The sequence below is a fragment of the Zonotrichia leucophrys genome, chromosome 20 (assembly GCF_028769735.1).
Source record: "Zonotrichia leucophrys gambelii isolate GWCS_2022_RI chromosome 20, RI_Zleu_2.0, whole genome shotgun sequence".
NCBI lineage: Eukaryota > Metazoa > Chordata > Aves > Passeriformes > Passerellidae > Zonotrichia > Zonotrichia leucophrys.
Genome location: NC_088189.1, coordinates 3,623,533 through 3,647,009, shown reverse-complemented (window position 1 = coordinate 3,647,009; position 23,477 = coordinate 3,623,533). Strand labels below are relative to the sequence as shown.

At 42.8% G+C, this 23,477-nt stretch overlaps 1 protein-coding gene across 2 annotated transcripts in view; it reads right to left on the bottom strand.

Annotated features, from left to right (window-relative positions):
* Positions 1-12,663, bottom strand: part of PHACTR3 (phosphatase and actin regulator 3) — a 99,267-nt gene extending 86,604 nt beyond the window's left edge. Inside the window, exon 1 of one of the 2 annotated variants that reach the window (XM_064730349.1) lies at positions 12,376-12,663. In XM_064730349.1, the coding sequence (XP_064586419.1) occupies positions 12,376-12,478 (103 nt within the window). In that variant the 5' untranslated portion in view covers positions 12,479-12,663. The remainder of the gene's footprint in view (positions 1-12,375) is intronic. The other variant, XM_064730348.1, reaches the window with a different exon arrangement.
* Positions 12,664-23,477: the final 10,814 nt, after the last annotated feature.

The following is a 23,477-nucleotide window of genomic DNA, read 5'->3' as shown; positions in this document are numbered from 1 at the left end:
CTTGCCCTTGCTCTGAGCTTATCAGAGTGTGCCAGTGTTATCAGCTGAGGGACTCACGGTGCTCTGATGCTGCAAGAGACACGAACCCTTGGAGCAGTCACCCAACACGTTCGTGACTCAAAGCCAACACCTGTGGGGCTCCTTGGAAAAGCTTTTCAGAGCTGTTTTAACAGAAAAGCAGGACTGATGTGGCAAAACAGCTTCCCAAAAGCTGCCAACCACAGCAAAGTGAAGGGAAAAGGCAGCCACTTACTCCAGCTATAGAGACCTTGCCTGCAGCCCTGCTTTCAGCAGCTCCAGATGTAATTACACTTCTATTCACCACCACTGCAGGTGCAAGCTGAGCAGCAGCGTGAGTATCAATGTGTGTGGGTGTGCAAATGCCTCATCACGGTGATTTGTTAGCACAGTCAGTGATGCTTTGTGTCCCATGAATGTGTAAATTAGGTGCTCAGCTCACTTGAGTGAAAAACGTTTAACTTTGCCTCCCTGGCCCATCTCTCTCCACAGACACGGGAGAAGGAAGTAGTTTGATTCCTTGTCAAAGTAGCAGCTTCCATCTAAAATCTAAGCCAGCTCTCTTGTGCTCTCCTTGGGTTTCTAACAACGGAGAGAAGTGAATCTTGAGGAATTAGTCGTGTTCAATCATATCTTAATCACATGCATGATGTGCTCTTATGCAGCATTAGAGTAAGAGGCATCACATCTTGTGTTGTCATTTCTGGGACAGAAAACTGGGGCTGTTGGCTGGCTTTAAATCATTTCTGGCATTAACGAGATTCTGACCAGAGGCTTTATTTCATGTTCAGGATCTGCACTGCATTATTTCCTATTATATCACAATACATTGCAAAGGAACAGCTAAGTTACCAAGACTAATCCTTTAAGTCTTTCTTTCTTTACAATGTCAGACAAAATAAGACTATGCCATATTTCTGTAATCTCTCTTGTATTATGAGAACATTATGATCTATAACAACAAAATCTCTAAACTGCACGATTCCCGTCGGCTCTGATATGCTTAGTCTTGTCCCCTTCTGTCAGAAAAGATAATTCTAAGTCTCTGTGATTTCATTTTAACAGACACTATCTGATTAAAAATCAGATTATTATTGTAAAGCAGGAAAAAGAAATTTCCTTGTGTTTAAAAATGAGAATTTCTGAAAAACCATGATGTAATACCCAAAGTTCTCCTCCTTCTTCAAAAACCTACTTAAAATGAAAGTTAGTTTTCAAGCTACTGCCACTTTTTCCCTACTTGGATATGTACATTTAGATTAATCTGTGGAAAAGTAGATTTTGTTCCCAGACAACTTTACAGCAGCTACCAAGATCTAAAAAAGATTTCTGCAACGCACTGCTGGCAAATTGCAGGGGAATTTATTGAGAGAGGGAGGGGAATTTGAATTAAAAACTAATTAAATAAACCCACCAGAATTAGCTTTCCATTTCTATTAATAGAATGAGAAAATAAATTTTTAAATATATATGAAGTGTATCTTCCTTCTGAGAGATCTGTCCTCTTGGATAGAGGGAAAACATCATCCCATACTTTCTATTCAGAATGTTTGGGCTTATTTCTCTGCTGCTATTTTATGATGTCTAAGCCACTAAAAGTATATTCAGTAATTTAACTCTTTTATGATTATTTCATTAGAGCAGCCAAGCAAATCATGATCTGAAAATTCAAAAGCTCATGGCAGTGCCAAGTGCTTGGGTTGGAGAGGTTTTTTTTTTTTTTTACTGTGGGGTTTTTTAAAAAGTTATTGCAAAATATGTCTAAAATCCTAAAAAAATAGGAATATCAATGGAAATTAAATTCCTGGATGCAAAACAGAATAGATTTTCTGCAGGTGCAGGACACAAAAAGCTGATTATATAAAATATCACCTCCCAAATAAGAGAGATGAGTAATGCCCCAGGTCATAGTGCAGCTTTTTCTAAAGAGGTTGGAAGAACTAGAGACCCTTGGCGTGTTGGAATAAAGCCTAGAAGTTGTGTTGTGAGAGCAAGAGTGAGAAAAATATAAATGGAACAAGTTATTGAAAACAGCTTCTCCTGCTTTTTTGCTCCTGGGTTTTTCTTTCACAAACAAGGGCTGTTTAACCCTTTCCTCTCTATGACACACAATGACTTTGGAGCTCACTGGCAACTTTCAACCAAGGACAGAGTTGATGGAAAATGGCACCAGTGACCCTGGAAAGTGGTGCCTGTGGGCAGAGCCTGGGTGTGAGGTCAGGTCTGGTTCCACACCAAAGCACCCACAGTGAGACCCTCAGGGGAAGAGGGTTCACCCAGTCTGACACTTCATTAGGCAATAGAGGAGCCAAGCTGAAGACCTCAGTCAAAAATGGGATTTTTAGCAGTTTAAGATCACACTGAAAATGCTGGATCTGGAGGGAGGCAGGTTTGCTGGCTTCTCTGCTGGTACAGCAGTAACACCCATTCTATTTCCACAAGAAATGGGAGAAAGGCCTCTCCTGCTGAAAGGCAGGAGAGCTAGCTACTAGAATGAACTCAGACTGGATGGCAGAAAAGTTAAAAATTGTAGAGAAAACGGACTGAGAAGTAAAAGGAGTTGCAAGAAGCTCTACCCTGTCATATGAGAACAAGAGAATGTAAGGAAGCAGCAACCCAGTGAGGCAGAAGGAATGCCAGCCCTCCAGACCAGCCTGTGCTGCCTTCAGTGAGACCTCCTTGGACTAAAAAGAGAGATACAGGATCAATTTCTATTAGTCAGGGTTCCTTCTTAAAACATTTTCATTCATGCACAATATTCTGGATTTTTGAAGGACGCTCCTTTGTGCTTCTACATGTTAAAATTATCTTTAACTTGGCTTCCTTTCAGTTTGTTCTTCTGGTTGAATTGCAGCAGCAAATGTACACCATAACACTAAGAAGTCTCTCTGCTATCCATCTTGACAGCTGTAGTTCACATTCCCTATGTTTGCCTTAAGAAAATCCACATCTGATCATGTCATCTGTTAAGTTCACCACTGCTGCAAGGGTTCAAGGCACCAGCCTGGGGCAGTGGCTGATATTTGCTACCACTACAAATCAAACAGAATCAAAGGTTTAGTGAGGATCCACAGTTTTTGAGTCACGCCATTCCATCCTGAATTGGTATCAGGAGTTTACAGTAAAATAGCACATTCTTAGGAATCTCTGTTTTCTTCCTAAATGCAGGGGATTCCCAGGTGGCAGGAGCTCACTCCTGTTCCTCACTTGCAGGAAGATGTGTTATTAAGTTCTCCGCAGTTAAGTATCTCCTATGAAATCTCAAGTGATACTCACAGTTTATCTCAGCTGTGATTTTTCCATTATTTTTCTTGAGTTAAAAGAAACAAGCATTTAAAACCTATGTTGGACAAGTGGAGAATTTGTATGAGTCCAAGACTCCATGTTCCTTTTTCTAGAGCTTTCTCTGCATAGTTGGTAGTCTAATGTGAGTTCATATTCTCTCCTTCTAGGCACTGTAACATTGAGCAAAGTCAAATGAGCAACTGTCATGGAAGGAAACATTTAAGCTGAAGTTAAGTTGAAGTGCTGTATCTGAAAATAGGACGTTTTTTCTCCTTGAAACCTCTGCAATCCCAGAAAGCTGCTACACAGTCTACAGAGCTGTCATAATTAAAAAAAAAAAAAATTACATTTTTTCTTCTATCCTAAATGCAGAGCTTACAAAATTACAGAAGTCCCATCTGCAAAGCATAAACTTCAGAGAAACCCAATTAAGTCAGTGTTGCATACAGTATCACGTTTTCTCTATTTAAATATTCCACACAGATCCATCTCATTCATGATGGAACAACTACAAATGAACTTGCAGGAGCCAAGAAACTCTCTTGGAGGCTGATTTCCACTCAGGTTCTGTCTGAGCTCCCCAAGACAGCAGAGCTGGCTGGAGATGCTGAGCAAAGCTGCCCAAAGCATCAACCCCTGTGGCTGTTGTTTGCAGGCAGCACAGGAGACTGACCCTGAGGGTTTCATGTGGAATTTATCTCTGCTCCTCCAGCCACCCTGCCCTTTGCTCCCAGCCTGTCCTGAGCTTCCAGCCCCCACCAAGGACACTGTCCCAGGCTGGACACACCTCAGTCCTGAGCCAGGGAAGAATTTCTTGTGTTCTTTTAAGGATAAAAGCCCAAGTCTTGGTGCAGGCTGTTTGAGAGATGAGATGCAGAGCTCTGAGAGCAGCTGAATGAGAAGTGACAGCCATTCCCAGCAGATCAATATGGACAAGGCACAGGGAAGGCTGCCTGGCCTGAGGGATGGAGCAGCCCTCAGAAAACAGTGAAGGCTTCACTGGGTTGATGTAATGCAGTGATCTACGTCCACTTGCTGGTTATGCAGCAGCTGAACAATTCGAGGATGTTAAAAATTAGATTAGAGAAATTAACACACAAACTGTCTCTTCATTAGATGAACAATTCTGAAGTGCTTTATGCATAAGGACAAGCCTTCCTTCAGCTGAAACCACAGGTCCACATTGCTGACCCAGAATATCAGTGTACTACAGAAAGCAAGAGAAGACCCCTTTGATTCAGATCTTCTCACTGAAATATTTATGCAGGCTCAAGCACAGAGCTATTGACCTGCCCCAAGTCGCTGTATGAGGCTCTCTCTGGGTCATGTATAAATTGTGTGTATGTTAGGCCATAAATCAACTTGAATTTCAAACAAAAGCAAGGGATTTAATGGGCACAAAGAATCCATTGTATTAGCATCCAAACTGGCTACATTTTGAAGCAAAATCAAGGTATCATATTTAGTTTTACTGACTCTTGGTATTTATAGACTGCTTAGAGAAGCAAGGGTAATTAATTCTACATATTAAATTTTAAAAATATAAAGCCATAAATTTGGTTTAAAAAGCCCATTTTATAAATAAATAAATTGTGTAGCCCATTCATTACAGCATGACTTGGGCAGTCTTGAAAGAGAATTCCCAAATTAAAGATTTTGGGAAAAATTAACACTGTTACTTAATTACTCATACAGTTACATTTCCAGATAAACATGACTCCCAGCATTATGTAACTCATTCCATTCTCAAAGTGTGGTGCAAACATTAACTGAATGAATAATCTTAAACCACCTTCATTCATAGTTAAAGTGTGAAGAAGATCTTTTATTATTTAATAGACAGGAGTTTCTCTTATTTGCACAGAGAAGCATCTACTTGTGTGCACAAGTTATTAGGTGTGTAAATTAGGTCTGAGTTCTTTTACTTAAGTTATGCAATCAAATCTGGGGTTTACTTTTATTTTAAAAGAAAGCCTGAATTAATGAGACAAAGGTAAACATAAAAAGAAGGGCTGAATTAAAGAGACAAAGATAAACATAAAAAACCACCAGGTATTTCCAATATGATGACCTCATTCTCATAAATCCAGTCTACGTTTTGATGGTGTATAATCAGTTTTTCCACTTCTTGGATAAAGAGGTTTTAGCGGTTTAAGTGTCTTTTCAGCAACATTCAGACTACCTGCCAACTTGGGATTTAGAAGAAAAGACAACTTTAAAACACTTTTTTCCCTGTTAAAGCCCTGTATTTCCTTTACAGAACTCTAAAGTTTGGCTAAATACAAATCTCCAAACACTGGGAACACTCAAACCCTGGAAAAGCCTAAGTCCTACCCTCAGCATGAATAGCATACTTATAAACTGACCTCATTTAATTCCCGCAAAAATAGCATTAAAAACATAACTTAAACACCAAGCTCTCTCAATTATCAAAATAAACTGAGTATCAGTAAGTAAAATACTCAGGCAACAGCAAAAAGCAGTTTGTGTCAAGTGTGCATCATGTTGAGCAGTGTAATCATACCCCAGCACTGACACAAATTACATGTGCAGGACCAAAATTATGCATTTGGAGCAAGAGAATCCACAGGCAGGAAGTGGCACCTCTGCAGCCTCCCCAGCACACTGTGCCCATCCTCCTCTCCAGAGATGGGGAGATCCTTCTCCCCTCTGGAAATGCTGGAGCAGAGCTGCCATGGGGGAGAGGAGTCAGGTGCCAGGGGAAAGGGGAGATTCTCTGCTGCAGGACAGGAAAAAAGGAACATCTGTGCCTCCAGTGGAGTTTCTCTGCATCACAGGGACTTGGGGTCCAGTTAGATCCTACCAAGAAGGGACTGGGAATTTGATGAGAAACAAAAAGGCTTTCTCAAAAGCACAGTGGACCATTTCTTAAAATAAAACTCCCATTGTAGTACTTGGTGATGACTTTTCGGGTGCCATGTCAGAAATTAACTCTACATTCACACAAATAGCAAATGTTCTGGGAAGTTTATAGGATTCAATTTGGAAAGGAAAATGGGATATTAACTAATAGCCTGCATGTTTCTAGTCAGTACTGAGTACTCCTGGGTACAGCCCCCATGAGGTGTGGAACAGTAACTTTCTGCAGGGAGCTCTGCTTAGGAATAGCAACTTCTCAATGAGAGAACATCACTAAGTTTCATATAAATAAAATATAGGGTTCAGTTATAAACTGGAGCACAGGCACTGATTAGATCATTTCATCCATAAATTAATAAAGGAAAGGATGTAGGAGGCCTGGTAAAATTCTATTTCAGAAGAAATATAATGTAGGTGAAACAAACTCTGTTAACAGGAACAGACTTGTTGACAGAGAAAGATGAAATGGAAACCAGAATCTTTCTGGTGAAAAAACAAAACAAAACAAAACTCAAACAACTTTTTAAAAGATGTCCTGGCTCAAGTATTGGGATCAAATTTGAAAATTCATGCAACAACTAAAGACATCACACATAAGCCTTTAAGTCCCTGATTGAAGTTGTGGTGATGTAAACGAGAGCAGAGGATGGAGCAGCAGCCCAGCTGACAGGCAGGGCACCCCCAGCATCTCTCTGCCATCAATTCCCTTCCATCTGAAGCACAGGTTGGAAGTTAAGCACACACTTAGAACGTTTGCTGAATTATGGGCCTGGCATGAGTAGATTTGCAGCAAGAATGGCTCGAGCAGATTCAGAGAGCTGGCACCAATCTGTGCACTCCAGCTGAATTCCTGGGTGTCTTTACCTTCCCTTTGCTCCATTCCAGAACCTACCTACCACACTTTGTTTTCCATCTGCTTTTGGGTTTCCAAACATCTCCTGCCAGTAGCTTCCAACACCTCTGAGGTTCCCAGTGTCCTGGTTAAGGGCACAGCACAGCTTTCCAGTGGCTCACAGGCTCCCTAACACTGCTCAACACTCAGACTGAGCAAACTTGTCCAAGAAACAACTACAGCAGAAACAGGAGTCAAATAAAATCTTTATCAGCTAAACCAAAAATGTTAGGAGAAGACAATGACAGATATGGAGTGGCACAGTCCATCCAGGGGAGGTCACAGCTTCAAAACAGAAGACAAGAAATCAAAAGCCATATTAGAGAGCATTCCTACACCTACAGTTTATTGCATCCCAACTTTCCCTGGCTGTTACTTGGATGGCTGATGTCCTTCCTCACTGCCTGAGAGGCCCTGCTGGCTTTCAGCTCTGCCTCCAGCCCAAAGATGATGTAAAAGGAACATAACAGCTCAATTCTCATCTCAGCCTCTCTTCTTAGCATCCTAGAATACTAACAAGAATGCTGCCTGCTACAGAACTTTTGAATTATGGAAACTAGAAACAGTGATGGAAGACCTTTAAGTCTTATGCAGTTGTTCTCCCCTGGAGTTAATTCAGAGCGCAGTGCTGCTCATGACACATGGTATCAATAGAAATTAACAGGGAATTAGTGTCTGGTGAAGACATAATCATGGATCTCTGGAACAGCTACTCTGCAGTAGCTTTAACTTGTCAGGCCTTGAAGCACACCACACCAGAGGAGAGGCTGAGCAGCCCCCCTTCACCAGGCAGTAAGAAATTATGGTGACAGAGCTGTTAACAACATCTAACACCACTGCCTGCAGCACAACAGCTCCTCCTCAACACGGATCCTTCACTGGAGGACAAGGAACACATGGTGGACCACTGGCAAGGTCTGCTGGAGAGCTCAGCAATGCCCATCCTGAAGATCTTTAATTGTGTGGTGCCAGGAAGGAAAGGCAGCAGCACAGAGAGCAAAACGTGATGGCATCAATGTGCACATACACAAATTCAAATGGATTATCCCAAAATTAAGGGGGGGAGGGGGGTGACATTTTCACACATTGTCATGGTTGTCTGTATCTCCTCAAGTAATACAGAGTTTTGACATGGCGTGTTCTTCTCCAGTCTGTGCACCCCTCCCTTCTTTGATACAAATCAAATGAGATTGTCAATCTTCCCTCTGCCCTGTGACTGCTGGAAGGATATAATGAGAGCAATATTTTGGCTTCCTGCAACTGTCTCTCAATTAGATGGTGATACTGAAATCTGTTCTCTTTAGACTCTCCTTTCTCTCTTGATCCTTATCTGGGAAGGTGGAGGAGGGGAAAGACACATAAGATAAGGAGGTTCTTGACATCCCTGGAAGTGTTGGAGGCCAGGTGGGATGGGGCTTGGAGCAACCTGATCTAATCAGGTTAGGAAGGTGGCAGGGAGCTGGAACCAGATGATCTATAAGGGCCCTTCCAACCCAAATCATTCTGTGATTCTATGAATGAGATGAAATTCACTTTCTTAACAACAGCCTGGCCTAGAGACAGTCTACAGTTTAGCAAGACATGAGTATTTTGATGTCAGTTTCCCAAACTAAGGACATCCTCCTTTTTCAAGGCTTGCTCACTCAGTGTGACAGTGAATTTAAACAGACTCAAACATGAAGCACAGTGTTGTTGTACTACAGTAATTCTCATAAAATACTGCTTAGTGGCCATAAAATAGTTCACTTAAATATAGGCTGAAATGCATTATTTTATCTTAAAGGAGAAAATAAATAATTGATCCAATTAAAGAAAAGAAACACTATTTTCAGTATTCTCTGCATTACTAATAGGACCTCTATGCACCATTTAAATGCTGGAGAAAATCATCTTTTTGTCAGCAGAGCCTGAACTAAATTCCATCTTTTCTTCTTAGACCATGACTGTGACATCTTTACTGATCACTGTGAGGAGCTGCTGTTTTCATTTAAGTTGCACATGAAGGATCTAAATCAGTGAATTTCTATCTCTGTTTTGGAATAAATAGCTATTAACTGTCCCTAGTTTAGTTTACTGAACATCTTGTTTATCTGACTTATTATAGGAATATTTGTAAGATTGTAGTGGCATGTGGTAATTTTGTGAGTTTTTTACATGTGATAAAATTCACTGTAGTCTGTAAAGATTACAGCTCTTCTAAATCAAGGTTATAAAATAGCTTTTCATTTCTACAGTGAATGCTTTGTGAGGAAAAGCACACTAGATAAGAGGCTTTATCATGAAGCCTTTATTGTTGAAGGCTTGGAATAATTGCAGCTTCTGCTGGCATTAGTCAGGACTGTGAGTGAGCAGGACTTCTCAAAAATCAGCATCTAAGGCTACTTGATCCAGCCAGTTACTGAGTTATCCCATGCTCTGGCTGGCTGAAAACAGAATCCTCTTTAAAATGAACAAAACACAACAAAAACCTCACAAAAAAACAAACTTCAGCTCTGCTCTCACATGGGGAAACTCCCTTTGACATTTCACCCAAGCAACAGTTCATCAAAACGCTGCAAATGAAGCACTGGGAAGGTGAACCAACATCTGCACCTGCAGCGTGCTCATCCCAGATTCCTTGGATCTGATGCTCACATTGCTCAGGGTCAGCTAAAAAGGGATTATTTGGTCCAGTGAGAGCAGATTCTGAGCCAGCAAGGCTCAAACCCCACTGGGATGGGTCAGTTCTACTGGTTAAACTGGTGTTTCAGGAGGGAAAGGGAAATGAAGCATTGCATCACAGGATTTCCTTCGGGAAACACATGAAAATCTTTGTGCTGCCAGCTCTACACTCTCAGCCATGGCACTGAAACTTCCTGCATAAAGCTGGGCTAAACCAAAAACTCCTGTAATTCTACAGGTCAAGAAGACAAATATAAATATGTCTTTAAACCAAAAATCCACAAGGAAATATTTCAGAGTCTAGGCTGCCTTCATCTATTCCCACATTTCCTACCCCAATATCCTTTCCTCAGTAGGCACAGCCAAATGAGTTGGTGCAGAATAACCCCTGACCACATCATACAGCCAAAAAACTGCTCCAAAACAAGATGGGATAGGGCATCACTCAATGGCCAGGTAAAAGCAGGAATGGTTTTTGTAGGGATCCTACATCCTATTATACCCATATTTTGGTATAATTTTGGTCTGTTTGTCTGTAATTTAAACATGTAAATTAAATAATAATAATATTAATTGAATTTTTAGATTAAGGAAGAATCTTACATGTTCACACTTCTCTACATGGTTTGTCTGTGAGCAGGGTTGGGATGTAAACACAAACTTTGGACATATCATTTCCCACTCCTAAGAATCTCTTTTGATTTAGAGTCCATAGATGATTATGTTGGTATAATGATAATGATAAAATTATTTTCTAGGACAGTAAAATAATATAAACTGCAATTAAGTCATCTACATTCATAATTCTTAAAATAATATAAATTGTATTCCAGATTTTGAAGTAGCCAAATGTATGAAATTGCTCATAATGATTACTCACAACACTGTAGGGTAAAATTTTATCTAAAATAAACAATTTAGGTTCATTTTATTATCATCTGGAAGCATAGAGACGTTCAATACTATTTGATGAACAAATTTAAAACCTGAAAATCTCATCAAACATGCTAATCCTACCCCTGACTATTCATAGCTACCTGGACAAAAGCCAGATGTATTTAACACCTTTTGTTTCTCTCCACATATTACATGAATAACAGAATACATACAAGATACCTTCTCTTGCATTTAAGCAGAGCTTCTGCCATGCAATGGGACACTGATTTATCTGATGGAGTCTGTATTAGGGGAAAAATTCTCCTTGGTATTGACAGCTCCTTCTCCTAACAAAAAGCACAATAATGTTTATATCTTTGTCTGTTTGTCGGACATGTTGTGTACTTTCTTTGTTGTGTATCTCACAAAGGCCTAAAGAATTAATTAGCAGAAAACAATCTAGAGGAATTAAAACTGAGGTTGCACACGCCTTCCTTTCATTAGTCACTTCTGCTTGCAGAAATCAAATGGCAGAAACATACATTCCTCTTTCAGCCAAGATTGCCCCTTTGGGAGTGAGTCGAGCAGTTCATGATAGAACAGTCCTTTGTTCCCTTCACTTAGGGTATCAGAACAGTTGGTAATCAGGGATAAATCAGCCACTGTTTGCCTTAATTCAATTTGTGTTTCACTCCAGACCAGTGTGCTCACAATTGCTTGATAAGGAAAATAAATAGAAGAACTTAAATTAGATACAAATATTAATATCCTCATTGGCTCGGAAGGAAGCAATATAGCAGGTGTATGAATAGAGGCTGGAATATTTTATTTACTCAGTAATCTGAGAAAGGGGAGCAAAGTTCAACCCGAAATTGCATCCAGGGACTGTTTCCTGTAGGCTGATAGTGCCTGACCCAAAACCTAAACTCATCTCTAGGCTTAGGAATCAGTAGTGGGTGGTGATGATCAACACCCCATTCATTGTCTTTACGCTGTTTTGATTACTTCTTTTCTCAGAAAGAAACCTGACAGTTCTTGTGTGACCACCATCTATTCAGGGAAACTGAGAGTAAACTGGCTTTTACCCTTTGCTTCCAGCTTGTTGTTGTGCCTTTCCGTGCAATCACATCACATCAAAGTGATGTAGCTATTTGTTTCTTTTTTTTTCTGAAGGTCTCAACACTGCTTAGATTCTGACCATCTGAAATTACTGAGTCACCACCAACAGACATTTAGAATTACTCCTCAAAGTAAAGATGAAAACACCATTTGCCATTGTTTAAAAAAAAATCTAATCACAATATTCTATTTATACACTAACGACTGGGCTGTGTCCCCTCAGCACCACCCTCTGTGCCCACACTTCACAAGGAGATTACGCTTCCCCCTGTGAAGTGAAAATTACCTTCTTGTGGGCAGAAAGCGTTTAATTATGACTCTGCTTCCCTTGTCTCCATGGCGATGCCATGCAAACAGCCTGCTTTATTAGCGCTCATTTCCCCCTCCCCACGAAGTCCTCAATGAGCTCTGCGGGAGCGGGGTCGGGCGCTGCCCCGGGAGCCCCGGCCGGGACGCGCCCCCCGCTCGGATCCCGGCACAGCCGCGGGAAGCGCTCGCTCGGACCCCGTGTGCGGCTCAGCCGCTGCACCATCCGGCGCTCACTGCAGGAAATGTGCTCCCAAGCCCTGCCCGCCCGGGGCGGACGGGCTCCCCACAAACTGGCGGCTGCTCCCGAGCGCGGCCGGCGGGAGCGGGGCGGTTACCTGGGTGCTCCCCGGGGCCCGCGGGCTCCGTGAGGATGCTGGGGTCACTCTGCGACCTGCCTCGCGGGAGAAAGCAGCCGGTCCCTTCTTCCGATGCAGCCATGAGGTGGAGGGCGGGAAGCTCAGAGGAGGAGGGAGGAGGAGGCGCTCATGGAGCCGGAGGCGGCCGGGGGACAATGGGGACGGGGGTGCGGCGGCGGCGGGAGCGGCGGGGCGTCAGCCGGGCAGGACCAGCCGCGGCAGCAGCATCTTCCCCGGCGCCTGGGCACGGCTGCGGCGCGGCGCTCCGCCGGCTCCGGGCGCTCAGGGGGCAGCTCCGGGCGCCTCAGGGGGGTGGGCCATGCCGCCTGGCGGGGTGGGGAAGAGCCGGGGCGCGGGCCGCGGGCCCGGCCCCCCGCCGCCGCCGCCCCCTCCCGGGACGCCCCCCCGAGCGCCGCTGCCGGAGTCGCCTCAAGCCGCCGCGCTGCTGAGCGCATCCGTTGGAAAACATTGGGATTCTCCCATGGTGCCCCGCGAGCGCCCGCCTGACGTCACGGGGTGGGGTGGGCGCCGCACCTGCACTGCACAAAGGCGGGGGCGCCGCAGGTGCGCGGGGGCCGCCCCGCCCCAGAGCGTCACGGCCGCGGGAGGGGCTGTGAGGGACCCGCCCGTGTCCCCGGAGCCGCCCCCGGGCCCGTCCCGTCCGTCCGGGAGCTCTGCCCCGCGGGAGGGACCGGCGCGACCCCCGGCAGTGGGACAGTCGCGGGGCTCGGTGTCCCTCGGGGTGTGGGTGTCCCTCGGGACAGGTTCCCGCGGGGGTTCCCTCGGCAGGACGAGCGAGAGCCGCTCCGCGCCCCCGGGACCCCGCGCAGCTCGGCCGGAGCTGGGGCCTCGTGGCAAAGGTGCCGCACGGGGACCCTGCAGAAACGGAACGCTCCGACTCGGCTGAGCAGATCGGTTTGGGGATTTGTTTAAAGGGTAAATTTGCTTTTATGGGTTTTCTTTGCTCCTCCCGTGCAGCGCAGGGTGCCGGCAGAGGGGCTGCTGGTCTGTAGCCAGTGATGCAGGTCAGGTCTTCTTGAAGTTTTCACCTGTAAGAAACAAGGATGCTTTCTAATCACTCTCCCAGTGAAGTCCTGTGGAATGCTCGCTCAGCACTTGCTGGGATTGGGGGGTTCTCATCTCGTGTCTGCCTTTAACTCTGGTTTTGTCTCTGCATGGAACCAGTGCTGAGGAATACACTCACCTACAAGTAGACTTTTTTCTGACTCAAGAGCAGTGGTTATACATGCAGCTAAGTTCCTGTTGTGATACAGGTGCAAGTTTGCAAAATTTTAGGGATGAGCATTTATCAGACAATTTCCCATCAATGCAGTCTTTCATCCCCACACACAGAAGCACAGGTGGAGGTTGGAAGGAACCACAGTGGGGTCACCTGGTCCAACCCCCCCTCCCTGCTTAGGCAGGGTCATCCTGGTGCAGAGGGCGCAGGATTGTGTCCAGAGGGGTCTGGAATATTTCCAGAGGAGGGAAACTCCACAGCCTCACCTGCACAGCAAAGTTCTGCCTCATGGTCAGGTGGAACTTTCTAAGCTTCAGTTTTTCACCACTGCCTCTTGTTCTGTTACTTGGCACCACTGAGAAGAGCCTGGCTCTGTTTTTACATTAATATGTGGAAAATATTTTGCTACTCTTCAATAAAGAAAATTGGGTTTGGCCATTTCTGAAAGCAGAGGCAAACAAAGCAGTTACGTAGGGTTATGTCTTTGTTGTGTTTTGGGGGGATTTAACCCCCATTTATCACACTGAGATGTGTGTTGCAGCTTTTCTTTAAGCAGGAATTTCAAAGTTAAACATGCATACATCTGATTTGGGAGTCACTTTTGGGCTGTGTGTCCCTGAGAGTCAGTTATTCCACTGACCTTTGGGGGAAATAAAAAAGTCTGTGAGCATGGATTGAATGGTGGAGCTTGATGGGAAAATTCATCCAAGATTCATTTGAGGGAGGCCCAATGTTGGGGTGGCATCCACCCATGGCTGGGGGGAGCTGCTGCATCCAACAGGGAATATTGTCCTGAGAACAGAATCAAAAAAGGGTTTAAAGTAAAATATCAAAGAGCTTCTCCTACCTTTTTGGGGTGTATAAGGTAGATGCTAAGGAAAAAGCAGCATGTGGAGGTTTAATCTAAGCTGTGCCATCGTGCCATGGAATATATTAAGGTGCCAAGTGAGATAATGAACCAGCTCTATTTTTAGTCCTAAAAGGAGAGGAAGTAGCGAGTTCTAAATGGTTTTTCTCTATATAGCTTTTAGGTCATGCTAGAAAATGCTGATGGTTTCTAGTGAATTCTGTGAAAGTCTGTTTGCATTAATCAATAGCTGCCTTCTGAGATGAAGAATGATACTGATTTCATGTTTAAAATGTAGGGTTGAGAAGTTTCATAGCAGATTTAAGCATTATAAGACCGAATATATTAAAATATTTTCAACCCAAGAAAATATCCCTAAGCCAACTTTAGTAGCTGTAGAAGCACACAGGATGAGAGGGATGTATTTTTAACCAGCTCCCATACTGATTGCCTCTATAGAGGACATTTTATAGGATTCCTTTGGATTTTAAATATTGCCTGGTACAAAACAGTCAAACAGGGCTGGAATCTGCCTTGCTGCTTTCACTTAGAGAGCATTTTCTCTCATCCCTGACAAACCAAGCACCATCAGTGTGGGGATAAATCCCTGGTGTGCTTTGTGCCAGCTGATGGAGCTGCCCCTGGACCTTGTTCTTTCCAAAATGAACCATCATCATAGCTGGGAGAGGAGCTACAAAAAAAAATTGTGTGTTGGATTATTCAAACTTACATTGCTAAATAATGTCTCTTGTGTTAAAAGCAGGATTGTCTGCATGTCCTTTACTTTCAAATGTCAGAGGTGATGATGATGCATCTGTGGCACTTCCTGCTTCCTTCCTTAAAGCAGGCTCTGCATTCCTTCTGGGACAGGGCTTTAGAGGGGGAAAAATCAATGTGAGCAAAGTCTTGTCTTGGTGCTGAAAGACCAACACCAAACAGGAATGGAGTCTTTCCACAGAGGTAAATAAAGCTGATGGAGGCAGGCACTAACTAATCTATTCCAAGTATATTGATTTGTAAATCCCTCTGAAACTGGGATGAAACTAAACCTGGTTCTACCTGCGGGTACAAAGCACCTGAAAAATTGTCCTCAATTTTCCATTTCCTACTTCATATGATTCTGTAGGTGTCACAAACAAAACTACTTACAGGATCAGAATGGCTATTAGTAGAAACATGACTCCCCTTTTGTTTGGTTTATTTCTCACTATAGGAGTCTTGTGGTAAACAAGTTTTCAGCATTTTCCCAGAGTTCAATATCTGATCTGTTTAGTTATCTCTCAGAGGATTTCTAGCCTTTTATATTTATGATGAAAAGTTATGATGAAATTTGTTTAGCTTAATAGCAAATATCTCTGCAATTGGCATCCATTCAGTTGCAGGAAAATACTTCTTGAAATTGAATATCCAGAGAAGAAACACAGCATAGTCCAAACCAATGCATGTCCATCTGATAGGACTTTCCTTGATTTTTTTTTTTTAATGCAACTATATAAATGGTATGGATGATTTGATTAGTTTGTTTTCTCTCTGACAGAGAGCTAAATGCCTGTTGTATGAGCAGGTTATATAAAGAGAAATTCAAACTTGTGTTAGAAAGGAATGATTCTCTGGGGAGAAAGAAAAGAGGTGAGTCATGTCAGTGCTGTTTTTCTCGAATCAGCAGAATATTAAACAACCTCATTTTCCTTAATCTGAAGCCTACATGTGATCTCTGAGCACCACTGATGTGGGGGGGTTGTGTTGTTATTTAGAAAAATGAATTCAGGGTACATTTGGATTGACAGAATCAGCTTTCATGTTCAAATTGTTCTGATGACCAAGGCACAAACAGCCTTGCTAGGAGCAGTTTTCTTAGATGCAGCAACAGAAAGCATTTGTTCTGCTGCTTGTGAGTCTTAACCTAGTTTTTAAGATTTTTCTGCCAGCTTGTTGTGGCTCAGCGTGCTCACCATAACAGAGATGAGCATTCCCATGCTCCAAAAGCTCTTGTCTCTATTTACTTTGTTGGGGGTTCTTTCCCCTCAGATGCTTTCTTTGTAAAGAGGACACAGAGCCTATTTTGAGCCTTTGTTTGTCAAGACCATAAATGCATGTCACCAAGAAGAGATAAAATATCAGCCAGCAGTCACAACTTTGTAAGTACAAAGGCTTGAAGCACATCTTCTCCAAAGCACTACTACAGAAGGCAAATAAAAAATGAATAAGCATCAAGGGCTTGTTTATTGGGGGCCTCGTGTGCACATTGAGAATTTCTGATACTCAGGAGCTGTTCTGGCAACGGCCCATCTGATTTTCATGTTTGCTTTCCTTCCCAGCTCCAGTGCTCACTCCCATTTTACAGGTGAAGGAACAGGAAAAAGAGGCGGGGAAAAATGTAAAGGACCCTGAGCTCAGCTCCCTGCCCTGCCACCCAGCTCTGCTCACATCCTTCTATGCTGGGATGATGGGAAGGGGAACCTCTTCTCTTATTTCAAATTATGCAGCTTATGGAGCTGCAGGATGTGGTCACTGAGCTGTCCTTGTGCAGGAGGAGCAGGGAAAAGGCTGTGGGGAACTCTGGGGGCTCCTGAGGTGCTGCCCAAGCCAGCGAGGTTCCAGCTGCTGTGCCACAGAGATGATGTTTGAAGGGATGAATCTCATCATCCTCTCTGCTGTTTTGTACCCTTTAGCCCTCAGGATGTCTGAGGAGAAGGGATGTACATATAAAATCCATTATAGAGCCAAATCTCCTTCCTGGCCACATTTTGGGGAATTAATATCCTTGTATGTGGAATATCTTGGCTTTTTACAGGCACTGTGTTCTTAAGCAGACACATGGCTGGGAGTTCCTTATTCTCACTTCCATCCTCAAAGTATTCCACAATCTCAAATACCACAAAAAGACTGCAGATATGTGGGGGGTCTGAAAGCTATCTTTGGTGTAATTGAGACCCTACAAGCTCTTTGAATTAATACAGAAAAAAACAATGAACTGCTTCTTGTTAGATTTGTAACATCAGTCCTGCAGGTTCTACAATTCAGGAGAGCAGAAATAGCTCCAAGAAACTGGTGTTGGCTGTAAATATAAAATAATACAGTGTAAGATCCCAGACTTTTAAAATAACTATTTGGAGCACTGAAATTCCATTTGGAAACAAAATACCTTGGAAAAAGAAGAACCTCTGATTTGCTTGTGCTTTGCAAGTCTTTGTATTTTAGGAGCAGTGCAGCTCATTTTTGTCTCAGAGATAAGTCTGGATATCTTGTAGCCTGATCAGAGATGTCATTTCTTCTTATTATGTATTGCATTCAGACAGTACATTCTGATTCAGATCTCATCTTGTTGCCGAATCGGGAATAATTTTGACGTATACATTTTTCAAATTAATTCCAACAGTGAAGATCATTCAGTTGTCAGCAGAAGTGGAAAGGAAAAAGTGGTGCTCTGTGCTAATTAGATGAGAGCTGACGAGTCTTTGATGTAGAGTGCAGGACAAAATCCTGATTCCACTCATGTTAGTACCTTTCAACATTTATTTCAATGGCATTTTGTTATTGTCACTTCATTTCTTGTGTAACGCAGGACTTCTGCTGGTATTTCACACTCAGACCACAATACACAAGAAATTCAGCTGTTGGAGAGTTGAAATACTTCAGAGGCCAGTGAGGCATGAAACAAGTGGCAGAGCTTCCTTCAGTAGGTCACAGTTTGCAGTTCTTTGGGACCTGAAATCCAGTGAAGACCACAATAATCAGGATTTATGAGCGTCTCTCAGAAGATACAACCTCAGCTGGGCTTCGATTCATGGAATGAAATACAGGAGGTCTAGAGCTGATCCGCAGCTGAAGACAAGAGAATGAAAGCTCAAATTGGCTGGAACTCCCAGAGAGCAAGGTGCAGGACAGCAGAGCAGTTTCTGTTGTGAGACTGAAGCTGTGCATTGCATGAGAGCCCAGCAGCCACAGCCAGCCCTTCCAGGTCTCGCTCTCAGGGAGCTGCAGTGTGAGAACTGATTTAAAGCTCAAGGTTTGAGCTTGCCCAGGCAGAAATGCTGTGGTGGCTTTTATGTGACACCTTCATTCCTCTCTGAGTGCTCCTGTGGGCTGGGTTTATGCCTGCCTGGGATAGACTCATCTTTGGGCTGCTTCCATCTATTCAATTTCCTGCTCACCAACTCAAGCAAGACTTGGGAGGGGAAGCACAACAGCTAGCAATACATTTTTGGAATTTGTAGTTTCATTTTAAGTAAAACTAGGACTTCATACCGTTCCTACACAGTGGAGTTACTGCTTCCTCAGAGCTGAAGGGTTCAGGCAGTAGTTTGCATCCTCATTTAGGCAGAATGTGGATGTGCAGCAAGATCACTGCTGGGGAGGCTGTGCTTTGCTCTTTTGCAGATGCAGTGAGTCATCTGAGAAACCATTCCTCAGCAAAACCCAGCTAACTCGGGTTACTTTTTAAATATGGGGTTTTTGACAGCTGTGGATGTTGCCGTGGCAGCAGGGGATGTGGAACATCCCCTCCCCTCGGGGCTGCAGCTCTGTGTGCTCTTTTAATGCCATCTTGCTGTGAGCTGGGGAAGGCCAGGCTGCTCAGCAGCTCCAGCACAGCTCCCTGCATGGACACAGGCAGTGGTGGTTTTTCTAGGATCAGCCCTAACAGCAAATTTTTAACCTGTAAAGTTGGCCCAGGACAGAATTAAGTGGATCTTCTATTCCATGATTTCAAGGCTGGAGATGGATGCTGTCATAACTAAGGTCAGAACAATGGAATCGTGGAATTTTCTGTGCTTTTCTGTTGTAAAAAACTCTCTTTGCCAGCCTTGCTTCCAACCAGCCTAGACTGTAATGAGAGGAACACCTCCAGAGCCTGCAGCTGAGATCTCAAGTGTTTTGGAAATAAATCCTTTAACATCTTTATCCAACCAGTAAAGTGCAGACTTTGCCTGGTAAATTCTTCCAGTCAAGTCAAAAATCAGGTGGTTCCCACAAAGAGTCCCTTTGTTTTCATTTGTCCCTGAAATGTGTCTCTTGTTATACTAATGTATCCTTTTAGGTCTAGACACAAAAGAATGCTTTGCAAAGGAATTCCTAACATCAGTTTAATATAATCTGTGAACCACACAGATAATTTAAACCTCTCTCTCCTACAAATAATTCTGCAAGACCAAGTCCTTCAAGTTTTAAGGTTCAGTTGCAGAACTAGATTTTCTTATATTATTATTATTAATATGTAGTCTAAAAATGTTTTATTCTAACCTGATGAGAAATACAGAGATGGGAAAACAAATTTTTGCTAAGTATGCAATTCCTGGTGTACATGAATGACTGCTTAGCTTGTCATTTGTCAGCTTGTGTATGGAGATGGATGTTCATGCAGCTGATTGTATGACCTGTGGTATTTATAATTAGGTAATTATACCCTTGCTTAATGAACTAGTAAACAGGGATTTTTTGCTGATGTTGCTTTTTCCCTTCTCCTAGAAAGTGGAAATAAATCCAATTAGATCAGTCAAGGAAGATGCCAGTAGGTTTGCTTTTTCCAAATCATTCAGAAGCCATGAATTATTTTAACATTTAGGCTTCTCTCTCCCTTGGCTTTGTGGCTGTTGCAAAAATTCTGTTTATTAATGCAGTACAAACCAAAGGTGTCAAAACCAATCTGTGTCTCCATTTGTAAGGGTGTTGTGTGTGAGCAGCTGAAGGTGCAGTGTGTGCTTGTGAAATTCTCATTTCATGGGCTCTGACCGGATTTCCTGGGTAGAAGTTCAGCTGACACCACAGGAATGTCACAGCCTGTGCATTCTACCCAGGGCAAGTGTCCATCTGCATGCTGTTTACAGAGGTATTTCCAGCTCTGAAAATTGCAGTTACTGCGACCAGGTTTGGATCCATTTTCTATTCCTCTGGTGTTTTAACCTGCATTTTCCTATCCAGGGCAATGAGGAGCTCTGCTTAAGACCATAGGGAGCTCTATTTAATTATAATTGGCAGCCTGCAATCCTTTGTGCTGTCAAGGAAATCCTGGAGCTAATGGATGATACTGCAAACCCTTGGTAGTGGTTTTACACTCAGCAATTTGTTCTTTATTTAGCTGAATAAATGTCTGGTGGAGCTGAGAGAATCCACTGAGGAAATGCTGTTGGACAGGAAATTCTTGGTGTGCCAACCCTAAGAATTAATTTATTATCTGAAAGGGTAATTTTGACATCTAGGTTTTATTTAGGCATCTGAAGTAATAAATATCAAGGTATAATAAATATCAATATATAATATTTTAGTAACAAGACAATTTCCAAGAGCAGTGCAACCTGACAATGGTTATGAAATGTGTCACTGACTGTGGGCAGAGGAGAATTGTCTCTGCTCAGATGGTTTTATAGAGGTCTGATGGCTCAGGATTGGTTTATGAATTGAGTTTTAAGCACAGTGAGAGAGTTTCAGTAGCCCAAATAGGCACCCATTTTGCAACGTGGCTGTCTCCACTGCAAAGTCCTGATCAAGCAGAAGGAAATGGTTTTCCCTTCACCATTTGTAGGCTCAGGAAGAAATCTGGCACAGCTGGAGTTTGTGAGAGTCAAAAGGTGCCACATTTTGATACCAACCTGTGAGACACCTCATATACTTCATCATCATCATCATCATCATCAAATGTGTTAAAGTTGTTCTCTGTAATTGCAGGCACATCAATATTTGCAGTTCTGTTGTGGAATTGAGTCCTGCAGAGGAACAAGCCCGGGCAGGGCAGAGCACTGATGCAAACAAACACTGATTGCTCTCTCCCTGGGCAGTCGTGGCTGGCTACAGGGGCAATTGAATATTTTGGTAATTCTGTGTATTTTTACACTTGGCAGTGCAGCCTGCCGAGGATTTTTAATTGCAGCCACTAGAGAGCACTAGGGGATTGTCTCTTTCCAAAGCAGGGTGTGGTGAGCTACAGTGTGAAAGGCTTTTTTTTCCCATTTCTGAAGAGTCCTATTGTGTTCTGTACAAAATAGAGGCTATTAAACCAAAATTTTAGCACCTCTGGCATTTTGCTTTACATAATTATTATTCATGGTGGCTTTTTTCATCAACATGTAATTGTCCCTCAGTGGGGTTTCACTGAGTCCCCTGCAATATTTAATGTACAGGCTATTTTTACTGTAGGGCTGAATGATGATGCTTTGCTGCCTGCTGCACAGATAACCTTGGGAGAATCTACTTCTGCTTTAGCTTATCCTTAGGAAAAACTTCTGCCTCAAATCATTCTCAAATCAGCAAACAATAAATGCAGTGTATCTATGTAAAATACATATACTCAGAGAAATGGTGATTTAAAGGGAAAATGCTGTGTGAATTAACCTGTTAATCTAATTGCTGTTTCCTTATCTGACTGGCACTGCATATTTTTAGATCTCGTGGCCTATCTCATATTCCCCCAGAAAAAAAAAAAAAAAAAAAAAGGCGTTATTTTCTTTCTGTGCCTTGAGAATTTTTTCTCTTTTTGTACATCCTTCTGAAATCAGCTGAACCTTTAATGTTTACACTTTGCCCTTTTAAAGCTCCTGTGTGCTTTTTGTGAGGATTTTCTCATTGAAATCTGATTGGTATCTTTCAGCTTATTTTATGAGCAGAAGGTTGTAGCTTAAAACTTGGCAGTGCTTGTGAAGAAAACACATTCTTAGAAGATAAAGAGGAGCCCAGAATTTCAAATTTTTCCTCCCCAGGTCTGCAGCTCTGCTTCCAGTGAGTGGTGAGTGCAGCCGTGGTCAGCAAAGGAATTGTCCCAGAATGGTGTTTCCTTCCTTCCTTCCTGCAGAAACTGGTGCTGAGGGGCAGAGCCACTTGTTCTACTAAAGTGAAATTCTTCTGTCAGCATTATTGAGTCAGAGCAGCTGGAGGGGAATAAACTGGATTCTGGTGAGATTAAATGTTGGGCCAGCTGTGTAAATGGAATATGTGGTGGTGTGAGAGACCCCTCTCATAACAGTGGTATTCATCACATCATCCTAAATAGGCCAGACCTAGGGAAAAACCTCCTTTGAGCTGCAGATCCCAAAATTAGTTTGCCAATCTGTTTATGTCAGTGTTAAACTTGAAATCCTAATTACCAGGATTGGTTTGAAGTACTTGATGACAAAGCCCATGTTGCTTCTCTGACAGTGGAACCAAACTGCCTAAAAAAATAACTCACAGGTGTACCTGTACATTTGTTGGGTTTGTTTGGGGCTTTTTTTGTAGTTCTTCTTCACAAATAATGAAGAATCTTCATAAGAGAGACTCCAATTCCATTCACCTTTCCATACCAGAGTGCTCAGCTGGGAAGTGATTTGACCATATGGAAAATGTTACTGGCTTTGAATCAAGGGATGAAATTTAAAAGTTACTCAAACAATTTGTTTAAGCAACTCAGAATAAACAACATTCAAGATATGGTATTTTTAAAAATTCTGTCTATAAGCTTTTTATTTGAGGTTTTTTAGGAGTTTTCCTTGCATCCTGGACCAAAGATTCTTCCCAGGAATCTCTTGATTTGACCTCTGTTATGATTTACTGTACTGAGAAGTTTTCAAAGAATTTCCTCTCACTTGCTGGGAATTAATTGATCTAAATAGTTCCTAGTTTTCCTGGGCTTTGCAAGTATTCCTTAATGTGTGATCTTTCCAGGAGTTTCTGGACCTATAACATTTCTTGACCTTTTCTCACTTTTTATAGGGATTCCTGGGTCTAGAACCTGAAGTAGTTCTTGTGCTGTTCAAGGAATTCCCCATCCTAGATTTAGACCCTTCATAAGAATTTTCCCAGGTTTTCCAGGAAATCTTGGATCTAAACTCTTTCCAGGAATTGCCTCCAAAAGTCCTTACAGGAACTGCAGTAGCTCCTCACATCCCATATGCCCTGATTTTGTTTCAAGGCCTGGAAATAGCTGTTCCCATTTTTTGGTGTCAGAGATAAGCATCAGTCTGTGCAGAGCTGAGGAGCTGGAGGCACCCTGCAAAGAAACTGCTTGAATTCCTCTTTTAAAATCAA